This window comes from Tauraco erythrolophus, chromosome 15 (genome assembly GCF_009769465.1).
Source record: "Tauraco erythrolophus isolate bTauEry1 chromosome 15, bTauEry1.pri, whole genome shotgun sequence".
Classification (NCBI taxonomy): domain Eukaryota; kingdom Metazoa; phylum Chordata; class Aves; order Musophagiformes; family Musophagidae; genus Tauraco; species Tauraco erythrolophus.
In genome coordinates, this window is record NC_141479.1 from 22061691 (window position 1) to 22079532 (window position 17842).

Genomic DNA, 17842 nt, shown 5'->3' on the forward strand with positions numbered 1-17842 from the left:
AGTGTGAACACATCTGTCTTTTCCCTTTGCCTTTTGTACCTTTTAAGATTGTCAGTAAGCACAAGTAAATATTTTTTTTCCCCAAATTGTTCCAAAGAATAAAACTGAATTTATGGTTAGTTAATGTGAGCTGTCTCAAAATATTTTGCCTGTACATCGTCTCAGCATTATGGGTAAGTGTTATAGAAAACTTCTGCAGCGATTTCTGCTTGGGATTTGGATTGCAACCTCTGGTTGCCATTATTTTGATTATCAGTTTAAATTAAAAAAAAAAAAAGGAGAAAAGTTCTGTTGTTTGCCATGTTACTGAAAAACTTTCTCCAAAAAGTGGATGTAACTAAAAAAAAAAAACCAGAATTGTGTGTTACTGAGAGTGTCTGTAGCTCTGCGTTTATCTTACATTTCATTTTTACAGGGCCTAGTGCAGATAAAGCTTTTTAGTTAACAGCTCTGTGAGTTTTTTAATTTTTGCAGAGTTGCTGCACAAATATATTTCGCTTGAGGATCAATCAAGTATAATTGTTGCTTCATAGTGGGGAAAAAAAGAACTTTAAAAACGCACACTGAGTTTTCCATACCTGCCTCGGGCACCTAAATAATACATATAAAGGAATTCCATAAAGCTTTGTGTAGAATTTCAGTTTCCAGCTGCCCATCTAGGTCGTTTACATCTCCGAGTTGCGTGTTGGAAATGATGCATCTTCGGTGCCTCCCCTGCAGAGGTGCACTGGCAGCTGCGCACCCGTGCTGGGCGGAGCGGTCGCCGTCTCGGAGTAACTCAGCGGTGGGATCCCAGTTTGGTGGGTGCGGGGAGAGCTCCTGCTGATGGAACTCCGCAGCAGCATCCAACTGGGGGCAGTGACCTGCCTGGGACGTCAGCAGGCGCCGAGAAGCAGGTTGAACGTGTGGCTGTTGGCTTTGCTGCTCGTGCCCGGGCTGCTGAAGCTCTCTCGGGTGGGCTGTGCGGTGGCCGTAGGTGTTTCACAGCAGAGGAGTCGCAAAAAATTCCTTGGAGGTTGTGCTAGTGCCCAGATCTGCCAGATCCGTGGGCTGGCACGAGCCATTCTGGTAGTGGGGACCACTTCCTTCAGAGCTGCTGCGTGACTTTACTGAAGAGTTTGAGGGGAAAAAAAAAGTTGCAGATAAATGGAAGTAAATGGAAGGACAAGAATTGACACTTTTGGGGAGACAGACTTTGTAGGGTATTCCGTGGATGACGGTACTAAATCAGTCTCTCTTTGGAATTCAGTTGCACGGTTTGAATTCCTGAGAACAGGTTTGTCTTTGATTCTCATGCAACTCTGCCCCTTCATTCTAAATGAGTACAGTTTCTGTGGAAGTTCAGATTGAACAGATTCGTATCCTTTTGTTTCGGTCTTGAGAATGTGTATCTTAATGTTTTCATGGTTGGTTTGTTTTCTCAGATAACTTTATCCATGATGGTAAGATCTCCAAGTGCTTAATGTAACTTTTTCAAAAGGTTTTGAAAGGTTGGATTAGAATTCATATCTTTTAGGCAAAAAATGTTATTTCTTTTCTCTTAGAGAACATGAATAAATTTTCGATTAAATCCTTTTTGTCTTCCCTTTGTTCAACAGAATCTGTCTATGACCTTCTCCCAAAGGAGCTGCAGTTACCACCTTCCAGAGAAACATCCGTAGCATCCATGAGCCAAACAAGTGGTGGCGAGGCAGGTTCGCCGCCTCCGGCTGTCGTTGCTGCTGGTAAGCCTTCTCGTTTGTTCCGTCGCTTCGTTAAGTTTGTCACCTTCTGGCCAACATGAACAGTGCTGGCAAAGTTTCGACTGTAAAAAAGAGCTTGCGGAGAAGCAACAGAGTTCATTCTAGGAGAACTGAGGTAGAATTAAACTAAACTGGTGATCTAAATTATCAGATGTTCTGTTGCTGGTTGCTGTGTTTGTACTGGTATATCTTCATAAGAAAGAAGGTCCCTGTTTCGCTGTCGTGTTACTACGCGGCACAGGCCTGTTGACTCCTAGAATGAGCTCTGTCTTCAGAGGTGGTAAATACCAATTCGGAGCTAAGGCAGAACGCTGACCGACTGTAAAACGGGGAATCCTAGCTAGGATAAAAAATGGGATGGGAGATTACGTTTTGGCCCATGAAACCTTTACCAAACTGCAAGGAGGAAGAAAGGTCATGTTTTCCTTTGAGGCCTGACGAAGCTTAGTGTTTAAACTCTGTTCACACGTAGCTCTCTGATGTATTACAAAATTCTGAAATACATGAGAACATAACATATGTCAGGATGGCACTTTTATAAACTAGTAAGTTTAAATTAGTTATTTTTCTAATTGACAGCGTATAAAAAAGAGGCATGACCTTTTTATCATTATCTTACTCTGTCATGTTTTAGCCTTTAGTCTAAAGACTCTGTCATTGATCTTCACTAAACATAAAAAAGTGGGCATTTAAGGACAACGTTCCGATTTGTTAGGTTAGCCTTAGTGCTGGCTTGCATCTGGAATTCTTGTCAGTAACTTGTATGCATGAGTAAACATCTGTGCCATAAGGAAAAAATGGTCATTATGCTCGTGATAGATGCATCTTTCTTCACTAGATAAGAGGGTTTTTTTTTCATAATTTGATCCCCGTATTTCTTACAAGGTCATGTTCCACTTTCCTAATTGGCCTTAAATTGTTGCTTGAGAAAAATATCTATGTTTAAGGTGAGGATTCAGATAGCTGCATTGTTCTTTTTTCTCTCTGAGTTCATATGCATTCAATGTTTTGTGTGAGAATGTTTCCCAGATTTGCATGGTACAGGAATCCTTATCAGAAACTGAAGTGGTTGTAGACTTGTCCAAGAAACTTTACAGCACTGCTCACCATTCATGTTTTGCCAGACCTCCTCTGAGAGAACCTGTGGATTTAACTGTGCACAGTGGAACTTCAGTCCTTGAAAGAATTTGGTGGTTTTCTTTATTATATTGAAGGGATTTGATATTTTTATATCACTTATTCAAAAAATAATTTGAGCATCTATTTCTAAAATCAAGGTACCTAATGATCGGTTTGGTTCAAAGACATAGCAGCAACTGAACCCTGCAGAAACGTGTCTTAAGAACAAACGAGCAAAGAGTCCCACAAACCCTGGTACACTCTAAATCCACAGATAGACATGACCTGCTAATTAATTCTGTATCTAACAGAAAAGACTTGAAAACTTGAATGGAACTAAATGTCTGTTACCTCCAGGTATTTAGTGTCTGCTAACAGCCAGTCCAGTTCCTTTTAAAAAAACCCCTACAAATGTGTTACTGTGTTTGGGTTAAACTGCAGCACGATTTTCCTGAAGGAAAAATTTCAAAAAATAGCGCTGAGGTTTTTTTGTTACCACTGAAAGGAGCCCTGCTCGTGCAGTTAAGAACACTTTTCGTTGTCAGAGAGAGTAGTTGGACAAAGGCTTTGAGCTGATAGCGCTGCGGGACGAAGAGCTTTTCCCGCGCGCCGCAGAGCACGTGGGATCCAACCTGCTCCAGGTCAGAGCTGCCCTGGGCGGCCTCGCTGCGCGTCTGCACAGGTGCTTTTGGTGGCACAAACTGGAGCGATGTGAGGAGGAGCCATCCGAAAAGGTGGAGCTTCTTCTCTCAACGGCCGCCGGTTTGGGCGGTTTAAATCGTTTGCTGCTCTGTGGCTTTGGAGACCTTCGTGGTGAGACAGTTCAGGTCTGGGGTTCCGTTAAAACCAGGATCAGAAGTGTTAAGCACAGACAACTACAGTTCTCCAAGTTGTTAAAAAATTTTCTCTGAAAAAAAACTAATCAGCCGACCGAAAAACTCCAAATGGAGGAAAGAGTTTTGTTTTCATTGCGTATGTCACTCTCCGCTGCAGCGAGGGCCGGAACAATTGAATCTTGGTCTTCTGTAAACATGGCATGGCGGTGAGCGGGCCAGTTCCCAGTGAGTCGTGCTGGGTGTGCGTAAGGAGAGGGGAGCCCAGCCCGCAGCCACGGAGCTGGCGCTGTACTGGGGAGCGGGTGCCTGGCGCCCATCGGGCTGGGAGAAGGTTCAGCCTCAGTGTCTGGGCCGGTGGGTGATCTCCGAGAGACAGTTCCAGTGTAACGTCTTAGTGGGGTTTTGGTTGGGTTTTGTTTTTCTCCTGTCTTCTACCACATCCTGGAAAGAAAATGCATGCATCTTACATAGATGTTTGCCTGCAAAACAGGTCCATAGACTGTGTTCCAAAGTATAGAGGCAGAGCAGAAGGCTGGGAAGAACAGCCCCTGCTTCTCCCTCTGGTGTTGGGAGGTGAGAAAGAGAGAGAGAGGTTTAAAAAAAAGAAAAAAAGTAAGGTATATTGTAACCCGGGAGTGGACAGATGGTTGGGTGTTTCTGGTAAGTCTGAGGCCAGACTTCTTTTCTCTTTAAAGCTGGGGACAAAGTCTTAGGAGCAGAGGAAGGAGCATCAGTGTCTACAAAAGTTGTAGATGGGGGTACAAGGACAGGCGAATTTACTCTTTCCAGTGGATCTCAGTGGATTATTTTATAGTCCAAGTCCCCCCTCCCACAAATTCCTGCTGTGTGGTGGCTGATCAGGATTCCTCTTCTGAGCTGTCTTGAACTCAGCCTTCTGAACCGATGCTGGTACCCGCAGCACACCGCTGCCTTGGAGCGGGAGCCTTCTCCAGTGTTCTCAGTTGACTTCCAGAATCCCAGGAGCACTTCTGCTTTTCACTGGAGTTAGCTGGGTGCTTCTTCTGCACCCAAATCTCTCCACTTTCTCAGGAGAACAGGACACAAGTGTTTCGGCTGCATTCTTGCCGTAACTGTGCTGTGTTCTAGATAAAAGGGTGTATCATGTTTTACTGTTTTCTTTTATTATTTTAGGATTGTTAGAGTGTCTTTGAAAAGTTGCTACCACATATTCAAGCCCTGTCACCCAGCCTCTTGTAGAAATGAGAAGTCTAGCTGGGCCAGGATCTGATTTCTTAAGAGGAAAACCAGCCTTGGCTCTGTGCAGGTCTGTGTGCTTATACAGGAAAACATAAATGTATATTTTACATTTCTGTTTTAAAAGACCAAGATTGACTGTTCCTTTGCATATATCAAGTCCTTAGTAGCAGACTGTAGGCACGTTTTTGAGGAGCTGACACTGCAGATGATAGGGTGAGGAGGGAACATGGCTTTGGCAGCCTGGTGCTCCTTGTTTGTGTAAGTCTTTCTCTTTTTCTTTTTTAATTTTTATGTCAGCTCTTACTTGCTCTAAAGCCTCACTTTTTTTGGGAAATGATAGTTCAGTTTCCTAATCTCGTTTACCCTTGTTTTTAAAAGGAAGGGCTAATTTGAAATGCTGCTACAACACTGTGTAGAAGTCAATTGTGGATGTGATTACTCGCGATAACGAGGGGATTGCGTTACAGGGAATGATCCAAAGTGGTGAGAGCGTTTTACTACTCCTGCAGTTAACACAGTTTGTTCTCTGCTTCCCAAAACAGAGTAAGGCAGTATCTGGCTGAGATTTAACTCACTTGAGACTTTTCTGTCAGACAGTTTGCTGTGGAATTTTCTTCCATATAAATCACATTATAGGTGAGAAATACATGGTGCTGCAGTTAACTTCTCCGTTTTTTTTGGAGGAGCAGGATGGGCTGTCTTTAGCAGCGATGACCTTGCAGGGGCAGACTTCTAGTTCTTCCATTTGGAAATTTGTTTTGTGATATGCAGAACAATTTTAAGAGTATTAAAATGGAATGTTGCTGATTGGATTTTCATTAATTTGTTAATAAATGTGTATCTCATATTCATTAATCCAGACAAAAGAGGTATTACCCACTCTCAATATCAAACAGGCAAGTATAATTTAATGGAACTCTAGGATTTTGAGCTGCGATGTTCGCAACCTAAGCTGCTGTCTCAAGCTTCTAATTCTGTTATTCTGGAAAGCAGAAGGGAGGAAAAGGATCTGGTTTTACCGCTAGAAACCGTTCTCTGGGCTTGCTACTTGAATCCCGAGTGTCTTTGTTCAGGGGACAGGAAAAGGAGGATTTCTCCTGGTGCGGTACCAAAAACACATTAAATATGAATCATCTTCGAGACTCTTGAAATGCATGAGGGCGTCGTGCTGAGAAATGTCATTGCAAGCCGTGCCCGAGATCTCTGCTATGGAATAAACGTGCCTCAAGCTTTAACAGTGCCTTCTACGCAGTATTTTTAAGCTCCAGTTGCCAGGAGGGATGCTTGATTCTTTTCAACTGGTTCTTAAAGGTCGAACAAATTTTTCGTGTTGATCAAGACACATCGAACCAGAGCTTCAAACGCTTACAACTCACACTGCGAGTTTACAGCCTTCTCAAAGGTGGCTTTGTAGTTGGTAGGTCAACACCACCTCCTTGTCTTTCGGGGGTGATTCAAGAGGGTTTTCGACCACTTACTCTAAAGAAGTGTCGCGTTTTCATCTTTTCTGTCCAGTAACAGGAACGCTCGAACCTTTGGAACCCCAGTGAGGAAAACCGATGCGGAAACTTGCTTCCTGGCTTGTCATCCATTCGTTCTGTCTGTAGCAAATCTTGGAATGAGCTGCTTCAGCTGGCTGAAGATCTCTTAAGCTGCTCTCCGTTTTCCACGGAGGCGAATATGTATCTTTGTGCTTTTTGTATTGCTCCCCAGGAGAGTATTTCCTGCATCGCTTCCGTTCTGACGGTTTTCAGTTCTTATCTCAAATTAAATTCTCCACAGTGATGTTCTTGCCCTAACAAAAGGGGAACAGGTTTTGTGCCACCGAAATGTGTTTACTGAGCTCTTTTTGCATTCTTTGTATTTGGATACAATTCCTCTGTGATGTGTGGAATTTTTCTGGCTCCCAAACATCTATGTTTGTATCTTGGGAAATTATTTGGTGAATGATAGAAGTTTTACCTTCTTGTGATCATGTCAATTCTGTGCTCCTTTTTAATTAAAGGGACAAACTGCTTGTCCCAGACAGGAGTACTTGGCTCTTTTGATCAGAGTTGTTATTTAAATATTTGCTATAAGCAGTTTTGGTCATTTTATTTATGAAAATAAGGCTTTGCTTCTCAGTTGCTACTGTAGACAAATGGATAAAAGTATTCGAATCATCTGTGGGGTAGGGACTGGGTGCTAAGGGATATGGGTTATATTTTCCACTGCCAAGATAAGGCTTTTTAGCATTCTCAAGCTAAAGATTCTAGTAAGGCTTCAAAATGGACATGTGAGGGTTTTTTGTTTCATTTTGTGGGTGTTTTTTTTCCCTTTTCCTGAGTAGCTAGAGTCAGGCTTCTTTTTTCTAATGAAAATATTTTGTCAATTTATCATCCTTCCTGGTGTCATTAGTCAGTTTTTCCTGTTGATATAGAAATAATTACCAGAAATTTCAAAGGGGATATCAGTGCTGCTATTAATTCTGTTATCCTGAGCTTATAATTCATATTGTAAACAAATTACTAGGCAAAAAAAATTCTTCTTTGTAGTTGCTCTCCAATGCCTGTAAAAACTTCCATTTCTTTGTAGGCTTATCCCTTCCCACCGCCCTCCCAGTTGGAAACACCTTCCTGTAACTTCCTAGGAGGACGTCTTCCAGGGATTTGTGTCTGCAGCGTACTTGTTTCGGTCATGTGTCAAATACTTCTTTCTTACAGAATTAATTTAAAGCAGGTCCTAATGCTCTTTGAAAGTGCATCTTCCAGGTGCTGTACATGAGTGCAGTGCCCTGGCTGCTCGGGCTTGTTAGCAGTAACGCAGATGTGCAGAAGTTCAAGTATTACCCCTGGCAGCAGCGTGTGGCCGAGTGAGCTGCGGTGGAGCTCCTTGAGTTGGTCTGGGAGAGGTGGGGAGGTACGGCTTCTTCATCGTCCTGAACTCCTGCTGCTGAGAAGTCACCTCTGGGAAATGCAGGAAAAAAAGGATTCTTTTCTTGCTGTTCCGTTTTATGGAAACTTTTTAGATGAATCGTTCTCTGCAGATTCAGTTACAACATCGCAGTCGTGGGGGATTGTACAAGCATTGAGTGCGAACCTGCTCCTCTGCGTGGAGCAGGGCTTCCTTGTCGTTAGCTATAAAGGATTATATAGGTGTTCTCTAGATCATCTCCTCTTTTTCTAGATTATTTTCAATCTTCCTGAATTTCTTATAGTCAGTACCCCCAGTTTTCAAGAGCTGCTCAGTCAAACACAAGCTGGTTTATCATTCTGAAGTTTTTTATGGCAAATTCTTGCATTAAGTGGCTCCTGTTGTTGCATCAAAAAGACTTGAGAAGTCCTTTGATGAGAGGATTCCCTGTTCCTTAATGGATAATGAAAACCCAAGGCAGTGAAGGGGAAAAAGAGAACAATCTTACTGTACTGTTGTTTGGGCACCTCCTTGCAGTAGCTGCATCGAAGACTTCATGAAGGCCAAGAGGAGTTCTTAATTTCTTTGAAAAAAACAACTGTATATTTAAAGAACAAAAGAGTCTGTTTTTTAAATGGAAACATTCTTTATCAGATCCATCAATCCCAACGGGATTCAGTCCTCCTGAGCGGGCGGTGGGGAGCTCAGGAGGTGACAGGTAGAGCTTGAAGAGAGCAGCTGAGGGTCCCAGAGTTCTGACTTGCTGGTACGCAGCCGGTTGTCGCTCCGAGTGGGGAAGGACCTCAGATACACGGAATTGGTGTGTGAGCCACTAACCAAAGTTGTGCTCAGATACCTGAACTCGAGTGTTGGTTTAATACCGGATGTCATTTATGACACAAACAGATTGACTGATGTGTTTACCCAAAGTGTAATACACTGCTTGGTTCAGCATGTGAATGGAAGGGGAATTTACGCTGTTGGGCTTAATGTAAATTAAATTAACCTGCCTATCTTGAGTCTGAGTGTTGTTAATAACTGGTGAATTGGATTGCTTTATTATATTTGCTGGGATGCTAGTTTTTTTCTCTATTAATACACTTAACTTGCATTCTAGCTTCGCCATTCAGAGACAGGCATCGAGTGGTGGGTTGTGTGACAGTGTCTGTCAATAGTGAAGACAAATAGTGCCAGAGACACTTAACCCATCCAATCTCACCCAGGGTATAGGTCGGTCTTGTTTTCAGACTTCTTCATAAGTCTCTTTTCTTTCTTTCTTTTTTTTTTTTTTGTTTTGTTTTATTTCTGAATAGTGGATTGATACTGATTTGAAACTAAACTTTTTGGAAAAGTTTTTTACATTACATCAGTAATACAAGAAGAAGAAAAGTAGAAACCCAAGTTTGGCATGTGAGGTGTTGAAAGCAGGTTTGCAGCCACTTTGTAAGTTCTGATTTTTACCCTTAAAACCTTTGGCAACACAAGGGTTGACGCTGGAAATTTTGCTTATAATCCTTCTGGTTTTGTTCTGAAATTGTTCTTCTGTGTCCAGTGGTTCAAATAAACCACTTAACATATAAAAGTCTTGTCAAGAACATGATAAATTAACAAATTTTACAAGTGAGTATACTTCATCTGTTAAGCTTCTGCACCACCTAAGCCTCATCCTGTGTGGTGGGTTTTCATTTTTGACAGTTAATTGTTTGCTGAGCATAGCATGGAGGATCACACGGGATGCAGGGTAGGTTCTGGGAAAAAGGCCACTTCTCTAAGGGCTTTTTGCTCGTCCTGAAAAACTTGTAAAACTGAGAATATCTACAATTCATTTGCATTTGCAATCTTAACCTTTCCAGTCTGGGAAATGACTTGCTTTGCACTCCAGCTGCAATTAAAAAAAAAACCATGTCATCAGGACATGATTTGTTTCTTTTGAGAACTTGGTAATCCTTGTTGTATTTAAGGATCTCTTTGGAAAGAATGAACAGGGATTTCAGGATTGGCTCCACGTAAGTGTTATCTAAAGACAAGACTCCCTTAATGCCAAGTAGTGATTTTCTTTTTTTCTTTCTCCTGCCTTTCAGACCTTTTTTTAGAGGCTGAATGCCTTGTTTGACTTCACAGGATAATAGGATATAGAAATAAATGTCATTGCCTTAGTTGCTAACTCAGGAGGTAATGAATTTTCTTTGTACAATGCTTTATGTTATTGAAAAGAAAAAGACTGCACTGATTTGCTCATGGGGATGCCCTTTGCTGTGTGTTCCCTTAGTCTCTGATCTTACATTAGCCTGCGATTTTTAGCAGCATGCCTCTGTGCCACGCGCGTGTTGCATCCCGTATTCCACTGACTGCTTTTTGGCTGCTTTTTGTTTTCAGAAAGTACCCGACTTATTCAGTCTCTTGGTTGTGAATGTCACTCTGTTCACTGCCTGAAGGTGAGGTAAATGTTTGGGAGCAGTAGGCACCTTTTTAGAGTTTCTGGGAAGCAAACGTGCAAATGACTGGTGTCGTGAACAACTGGAATTTCTTTGAAATTTAGTTGTCTTAGGAGCAGTGCGGAGTTACTGGTTATCCTTATTTGCATTCTGAGCTCCAGCACTAACCACTGTTAGTTCTCGGTTGTTTTCTATCTTTAATTTACACATTACAGAATTGCTTATTAATGATGTGTAAATTGTGATGTCAGAACCACGGCTTCCTTACGCTCAACTGTTTGATATCATTCTGCCTCGCTTAGAGAAGAAAAGCTTGTAGGGCAGGCAACAAATTCCAAATTACTTATTTCAACTACCTTACATGTTCCAGTGATGGCAATGAATAGGTTCAGGAGGTTTAGTTTCAACAGTGATCAAAGTTGCTCTAATGTGGAAGTAGTTTTCTTTTCTCTCTCTTTAATTAAGAAAAAGGAAAAAAACACCTTGTGATGCTGGTGCACGTTGCGTTTATGATACTGTGGCTGCCTACTTGCCATAAAATGCACTTGGCTTCTAGGCAATGCTGTTGCTCTGAAAGCAATTTTTATTTGGAGGCTGTGTTAAAATATATCCAGAGTTACATTTCGAAATGTACGTGCTCATTCAGACTATACATTTGTCATTGCAAGCGCTGCGAAATCGCAAACGGAAGAGCCACCTGTAACAATCCCCGTTCACGTGTGTCTGCAGAAAGTAACCTCAAATAAAATCAGTGCTTAAACTGGGAAAGGTGTGTGTTCCATTTCCACTCTTAACTGATGGACCAGTGACTGGGTGCACCCCTCGCCCTGAGCAGCCGCTGGTTTTGTTTTGTTCGTTATCTGCACGCTGGGGAAAACTTTGTTCCTCCAGCCCAGAAAATGCAAAATGCTCTCACCTTTGAAAGCAAGACCAGTCAAGTTGGAATCCCTGAATAGAATAAAGAATAAAATAAAAGAATAAAGAATAAAATAGAATAAATTTTTCAAAATGCAGCATGTTCAACCAAGAGATGTCCTTTGGGTGGCAGATACGCACGTGTTGTCACCGGCTTTAGAATAAATTGATCAAACAAAATGGGAGCCGTGCCAACATACAGTGGTTTATTCTTTACAGCAACTGTGCAAATTCTTATTTGGTTGACCCCATTTCTTTCTTTATTAGTTCAGAGGAAGATGAGTTGGCTAAAGGCACGCAGACTCTGTGAGAAAACATGAATTTTACTATGTTTCTTAGTATTGGCCTAACTCATAACGTTACTAAAGCAATTATTCATTTATCCCCCAAAATAAATTCTAAATTTGTGTATTTGTTCTAATCTAGCCAATTTATTTCACTGGCTGTAATACTCATTGTATTTTCTTGGATATTTTTAATTACTATAGCAGAGAAGACTCTGGCTTGCTCATGCTTTGAAACCCTTGTGCGTGCCCGGGTGGTGGTGGCGCTCGGTGGCGACCATGAGGCTGAGGAGAGGTTTTCTTGCCATTGCTGGTTAGCTCGATACCGTCTCCATAATCTCATCGTGCTGATGCACAGGGGTGTCTCTGATAAATGGAGGAGAGCATAACCAATTTGTAATGGACAGTATTTTTTTTCATTTTTAAACGTAAAGAAAAAACATAGACACAGTCATGCTTTTTAACGTCTAGGAGAAAAACCTGGAGGAGAAGCTTTTTTTTGGATAGCATTAATGATAGCAACTTAAATATTGCAAAATGCTGCACCCTAAAATAACGACACCATTACCAGCTCTTTTAGCTTTCCACTGAAGAGTGTTTTGTTTAGTGATGTATTTATTTCTTTTTTCTAGGACAGTGAGGGAATAATGCCCTTGTTGCATTTCTGGACAGGATATGCATTGAACCAAGCAGGGTATGATCAGTTTGGCAGACCTGGGTATGGATTGTCACTTTGAAGTTTTTCTTACAGGTCTTGTAAAAGACCTTTCGAAAACATTCCCAGTATTTGCTGCAAAAAGATAAATGTTTGATCTTAACCTGTTGGAGGAAAAATCTTGCAATTCTAGAGCCCTGCTAGTTGGTTCAATGTACACAATTATTTATTTGTCAGCCTTTGTCCTGGACAGGCAAACACGAGACGTGCGTACAGGGCGTTGTGCTGGGCATGATACTCGGTGTCATCCCGTGAAAGAAGAGCTGATTTTGAAAGGGGGAGACATTGCTGTTGAGGAATGCAGTTCTGCAGCAGTGCTGCTGTGTGCTCTGTGTACTCTGTTTGCAAACACCTGCATGCAGCATAGATGCTGTATGCATGCTGCGTATTTCTATTTCTTTCCGTTTGAGCGTATAAATGGCGAATGGAAACTAATTCTGTTCTAACAAAACAAAGGAAACATCCCAAATAGCAATGATCTTTCTAAACTCAAAGTGGCTGCAAATCAGCTCCTAAATATTGTCACAGAGATTAATATCTAGATTTAATAGTTCTTGCCAATCCTATAAATGTTTTTGAAAAAAGCATTGCATTAATGCATGATATACAAAGGATAAATTTGCCTTTAAATTGGAATGCGGTTCAAAGTGACTGAAGTCTCCAATTTCAGCCACTGTATTTGCCAGAGAACAAGCTGGAAAATGGAACTGGTATCATTCATCTGCTCCTGGTTCACTGGGAGGTTCGGGGAAGGAACCTCCTATGAAGATAAAGGCAGAATAGTTTATTGATAAACTATAATGACCTCTAAATTTTACCATCCAAAGTAGTGTAGGTTGACTTTTAAATTTATTTAGCACAGAAAAGCTGTAAGAAACAATAACTGTTTAAAAATTCTTTCTCATCAGTCATTGATACTCCATGGTAATCACAAGTAGACTGATTTATAGGAAGGGTTGTCAAATTTTGCTGTTAAATATATGTATCATGGCTGAACAGACTTTCTTCTGTTACTTTTAAATAGCTTAAACTGGATAAAATACTTCAGCTATCTCTCGACCTTTTAGACTGGAGAGGTCAATACAACATTTTGGGTTTAAAAAAAATCCCAAATGACAAAAAGGAGAACACCGTGTTCCTCTTAGTAACAGATATTACCTCTACGACACCAGTAACTCGCTGAACGTGTTGTATAATTGTGTATATATATGATGTACAGTTTGTTCCAAAATGAGATGATTTCTGTAGTTCTGGTTTATTGTGGAAGGTGTGATCAGCAGTGCAGAAACACAGAAAGTAGCATCTCCCCTCTAGGAAGTTTGAAATACAAAGTTTGAAATTTGAATATAAAATTCAGTTAGTTATTCCTCAGCTACAGGAATAAACACATTGTTAAATAAAACAAATAAATACCTGTGTGTGTCCATACTGCTTCCTCTCAAACGCTTTAGTTCGCCAGAAATCTTCAGGGTTTTGGTTCAACGGCTTCGCTGTCCGTTGATGTTTCTAGACCAGACTGATCTCGGTGACCTCTGGAGAAGTTACAATCACATTGTTTGAATTGTTCTCCTTGACAGGAATTTTTCGGAGATGTGTCCCAAGCTGGCTCTGGCTGCACCAGGGACTCAATACTGAGAGAGCTCGGTCTCAGCGACTGAAAGAGTCAAATTCCAGAAATTTTGTGTCGCCGTGTGTCACCAATACAGATATTTCATCCCTGTTTTGAACCTTCGCAATAAACAGCTACGACATAGTGACTGATACCAGTTCCATTTTGCCTACCAACTCCGTTGATTTTATATTTTATTTCTCATTTATGATGGAATAATCAGCAGCTCTTTTTCTCATTTATTTTCTCATATTTTTATTCCAGGATTTGCCTCTGAAGCAGGGAGTGTCTGCATTAAAAATGACCTGTAGTTCTCTGCTTCATAGGTTAGAAACTTATTTTAATATTTTGTGGCTAAGCACAGTCCCGTCTTTTTCAAAAATAAAATTTTCCAACGATAAATGGTTTAATTGGCATTCAATGTGGATTATAAGCATTTTGCATTGGGGCTTCCATTATTCTAGACGAAATGGCTTCTACACAAATAACTAGTCCAGCTGAGGCAACGAAAACTCTGTTTACTTGCAGCCATTTTTATGAATTAACATTAAGTTTTAAAAAAAGTTGATTCCAGCGGATCATTCCGAGTCTTATTTGGACATTTCCAAAGTGCCGTATCGGTTAGGCCGTGTTGCTTGACGCATTGACATTCTAAAACGTAACCAAATTCCAAATATTTGTTGGGGGACAGAAATCGGTTCACAAATCACTTGATTTCAATGGGACTGCTATAGCCAGCGCACACGGAAGCTCGTATCTTGTATTTACTTCTGAATTATACACCGCAGATGCTTCTTCAGCTCCTTCCTCTTCCTCCATGGGCGGTGCTTGCAGCTCCTTTACCACCTCTTCCAGTCCTACCATTTACTCTACCTCAGTCACCGACAGCAAGGCTATGCAAGTGGAGAGCTGCTCCTCAGCCGTGGGGGTAAGTACCCGAGGGGTAAGTGAAAAGCAGTTAACCAGTAACGCAGCCCAGCAGCAGCAGTCAACGCCGAAGAGACACACAGTCCTGTACATCTCGCCACCACCCGAGGACTTACTGGACAACAGTCGGATGTCCTGCCAGGATGAGGGCTGTGGATTGGAGTCAGAGCAGAGCTGCAGTATGTGGATGGAGGATTCACCCTCCAACTTCAGTAACATGAGTACCAGTTCCTACAATGATAACACTGAGGTGCCACGTAAATCGCGCAAACGAAACCCAAAGCAGAGGCCAGGGATCAAACGTCGAGATTGCGAAGAGTCCAACATGGATATATTTGATGCCGACAGTGCCAAAGCGCCTCACTATGTCCTTTCTCAGCTCAGCACGGACAGCAAAGGCAGCTCAAAAGCAGGAAATGGGTTGGTATCTGCTTTCTTTTTTTTTTTTTTTTTAAAGTTCTATTGCCATATGTAAAACCAAACTAATAAAACTCCCCCCGCCCCCCGTCAAGTGTTCTGCTCAGGTTCCCACATAAATCCCTTCCATTCTCTGCTGTTCCCTTTGGCGTCCTGGCCCACAATAAGTTCTAGTTAGATTTGTTAATCTTTATTTAGAAGATAAAGCTAAACTTTCCTGCAACAATTGGGTGCAGCACTCATGAGCTCATCTGTATTCTTGTTTAAGTGAAATTCCTGAAAGATTGCACAGTTCCATTTATAAGACAGCAGTGAAAACGTTACTGTATTTCAAAAAAAAAAAAAAGGCAGAAGTGGACTGGACGCACGGTAAATCTCAATGGTTTTTTGCAGGATTTTATGTGAGGATTTCAGGCTGTGCACTTTACCTGCTCGTGTTTGTCTCTTCCTCTATTTGTCAAATAGAGAGAGCGGCGGGAGCAGAAGTTAATGGCTTGTTAAGATTTCTCATCGTTTAAATTAACACATCCTTTTTTACAAAATGTTAAGATGATATGGTGAACCAGATTTTGTTTTTTCATGTGAATTCACTTCTGTATTTGATTTTTTTCAGAAATAAATCTCTAATCCTGTTTCTCTCTGTGCTTCTGGGTTGTGTGCATGCGTGTGTCTGTACGTGGGCACGCCTGGGTGGTGGTCTCTCATCTCTCCCACTTCACACTGTTCACTAAATGCATTTCAGTAGTTGCTTAAAGAGGAAAAAGTCCATCAGTTTACAATAGTGCGTTGATACATTCTTTAATTTAATTTTATTTTTTAACTTGTAGCTTCTATAGTACATTTAAGATGGTCAAGTGGATAGATTTGGCCTTTTTAATTTTTTTTTTGGGGGGGAAGTGTATTTCGTTTCTGTTCTTACTTTTCTGTATGTGCTTGCAGTACGTTCTAATGTTCATCACGGTAATGGTGAATATTAAAATTTGACTGATGGAGAAGATTATGAACTTCTCATACTCCGAAGGGAAAGAGCCTGGAGTCTGTATTCCCGGGGTCATTGCAGTTCCATACTTAAAATTTCACTGTGAGAAAGAGATTCTGAGAAACTCTCCCACCTGGATACGGCTCCGGGAGAGCCGGGCTGGCTGGTGCCAAGAGCCCTGGCTCTGCCGCCCGCTCCCGGCTCCTCCAGCCTCGGCATCTTTTGGTCTCTCCTTACAACAGCCGCGGTAAGCCTGAGCGCAGCTGTCCAGCATCTCTCCTCACCAGCTGAAGTTGGTAATAAAGTAAAACATTAGTACATGGTGGACCCTGTAAAGCAGCTGCTTGGAGCTAGGGAAGCGCCGCCTCGGAGCACAGAGGGCCGGCTCTCCCTTCCACAGGGAAGAAACTTCATCAAACAGGCGAGAACTGTGTGGCTGTAAATGGGATCTCTGGGCAGAAAGGGGAGATTTAGCAAACTCTGGAACAACATGTATGATGTCAGTCTAAAACATCACAAGACTGTAACATTCCCTGCCTTATTCACGGCTAACCGATGGATATCCGTCGGTGCTGTCGGCAACATTCTGCGCACACAGGGGTAGATAAGCAGGATTTTTTTGTAATGTGCCGTATACAGGCTAGATTGAACTGCAGCACAACTCTTCTGTAACAGAATTGTCCTTTTATTTCAGAGCTCTGGGATGAGAAATGGCCAAGATATTAGAAAAATTAATAAGTTTGCAATTGGAATATGGAGATTTAGCGTTAGAAATCTAGGTCACAGTAGCAACTTTTTTTTTTTTAACTTTCCAGCCTGATGGAGTTCAGCCAAGGGAGTTCATTTACTTTTGGCTTTAAGAAAAGAGCGAGGAAAGCACCCTCGCTAATTTGTGGAGTTTGCCTCAAAAGAGACTCCTGGTCAGTTGTCTTTAAGAGCTAGGAAGGAAGAGAATATATTCCTGTGGAAACTGTTAGAATTTGTGAAAGCCTTTTCAGAAATGGATGAATTGCTGGTGATTTAGGGCAGAGAGTCTCAGATTTCCGACCTGTTTGGTCTCACTTTTGGCTTTCAGGTCTTTCCTGGGAACAGCCCCGGAGCCAGTGCAGGACCAGGCAGACCTTAACTCGGGAAATCTGGGTTAATAGGATCCATTAATTAATGCCACTTACATTTCTTTTTTAGAAAAGGGCTAGCTTTGAGGAGACATTGTCTGGTAACAGTTAAGCTAGTAAATAATGCGTGTGTTTGCAATATTTTACCATTTGTATGTACACAAATGTTAGTATTCTGACTACACTAAATTCAAAGGCTGTGTAAATGATACCTCCTCAGAATTTGAGAAGACAGACCACTGAGAAGTTCTGGTGAAGGCTTTACAGTTGCTTTCAAGTTCAGCTAATCTGATTGAAAGTAACAGTTACTTTAGGTTTCTAGAGGGAGGACTTCCAGTATAATTGTTAGGCAGCATCCCTTTGCATAAATACGACAGTGTATAAAACATTAGCATGTCGAAAATTAAGGTAACTTGTGTTTTAAGGGCAAAGTACTGTCAGGAAAACAGAGTTGTGTTGGGGAGGCCAAAGACTTCATGTCACACGGCCAAAACTTCGCGTTTTGCGTGTTAAAAGTGAATTTCATTTTGATGGCTGCCTCTGTAACGCTTCCCTTCAAAATTCCGTAATATCTCAGTCTCCTGTATTGATTTACAGAGCTGGAGCTTCCCAGTGTGAGAAGGTCAGCCGAAGCAATCC

General features: G+C 41.6%; 1 protein-coding gene across 3 annotated transcripts in view; it reads left to right on the top strand.

Annotated features, from left to right (window-relative positions):
* NFAT5 (nuclear factor of activated T cells 5) overlaps window positions 1-17842 on the top strand; it is a 65938-nt gene that overhangs the window by 23453 nt on the left and 24643 nt on the right. Inside the window, exons 1-3 of one of the 3 annotated variants that reach the window (XM_086620920.1) lie at window positions 1689-1724; window positions 14030-14091; window positions 14554-14693. In XM_086620920.1, coding sequence (XP_086477046.1) covers window positions 14554-14693 — 140 coding nt within the window. In that variant the 5' untranslated portion in view covers window positions 1689-1724; window positions 14030-14091. Of the gene's footprint in view, window positions 1-1598; window positions 1725-14029; window positions 14092-14553; window positions 15113-17842 lie in introns of those variants that run through there. The other 2 variants (XM_086620917.1, XM_086620918.1) reach the window with 2 other exon arrangements.